This window comes from Penaeus monodon, chromosome 21 (assembly GCF_015228065.2).
Source record: "Penaeus monodon isolate SGIC_2016 chromosome 21, NSTDA_Pmon_1, whole genome shotgun sequence".
In the NCBI taxonomy this organism is placed as follows: domain Eukaryota; kingdom Metazoa; phylum Arthropoda; class Malacostraca; order Decapoda; family Penaeidae; genus Penaeus; species Penaeus monodon.
In genome coordinates, this window is record NC_051406.1 from 6,753,486 (window position 1) to 6,753,979 (window position 494).

General features: G+C 39.5%; 1 protein-coding gene across 1 annotated transcript in view; it reads left to right on the forward strand.

The window, feature by feature from the left end:
* LOC119586547 (E3 ubiquitin-protein ligase XIAP-like) overlaps positions 1 to 494 on the forward strand; it is a 10,009-nt gene that overhangs the window by 7,162 nt on the left and 2,353 nt on the right. Inside the window, exon 2 of the mRNA XM_037935306.1 lies at positions 127 to 402. Within this exon, the coding sequence (XP_037791234.1) occupies positions 127 to 402 (276 nt within the window). The remainder of the gene's footprint in view (positions 1 to 126; positions 403 to 494) is intronic.

Genomic DNA, 494 nt, shown 5'->3' on the forward strand with positions numbered 1-494 from the left:
CATGTTATGAATGAGTACATATATTTTTATTATCATATACCACTCTACTTATCGCGTAGTCTTGCGCATGTTCTAGACATGCCTTCTCTATCAGCCATTATCACTGACTGATAAGATAATGCGTAGACGTGTGGTATCCCTTACATGTATTGTACATTGTCTATACCTGTATCATATTGCGTGTGTGTGTCCTTATATATAAACAACAGAGTGCGTCACTACTATTACACACAACACCCTTTCTTCTCGCTGTCGTACTGATATTGGCTTCAATACGTTCAGAACTTCTCGCTTTGCCAAGACTTCTGTACCGAAGAGTGGCAACTTCCTGTGATTCCAGATTCATATTCCTGCCAGCTGGTCGTGTCAGGAACTCCTTCGAGTGTTTGCGTCATACAGTTGGTGAGTTTGATTTGCTACTGTGGATATAAAGACGAGGAAATTTCTAATATCAGAACCAGACTGATTTTATAAATACTTGCAATATGTTTGGG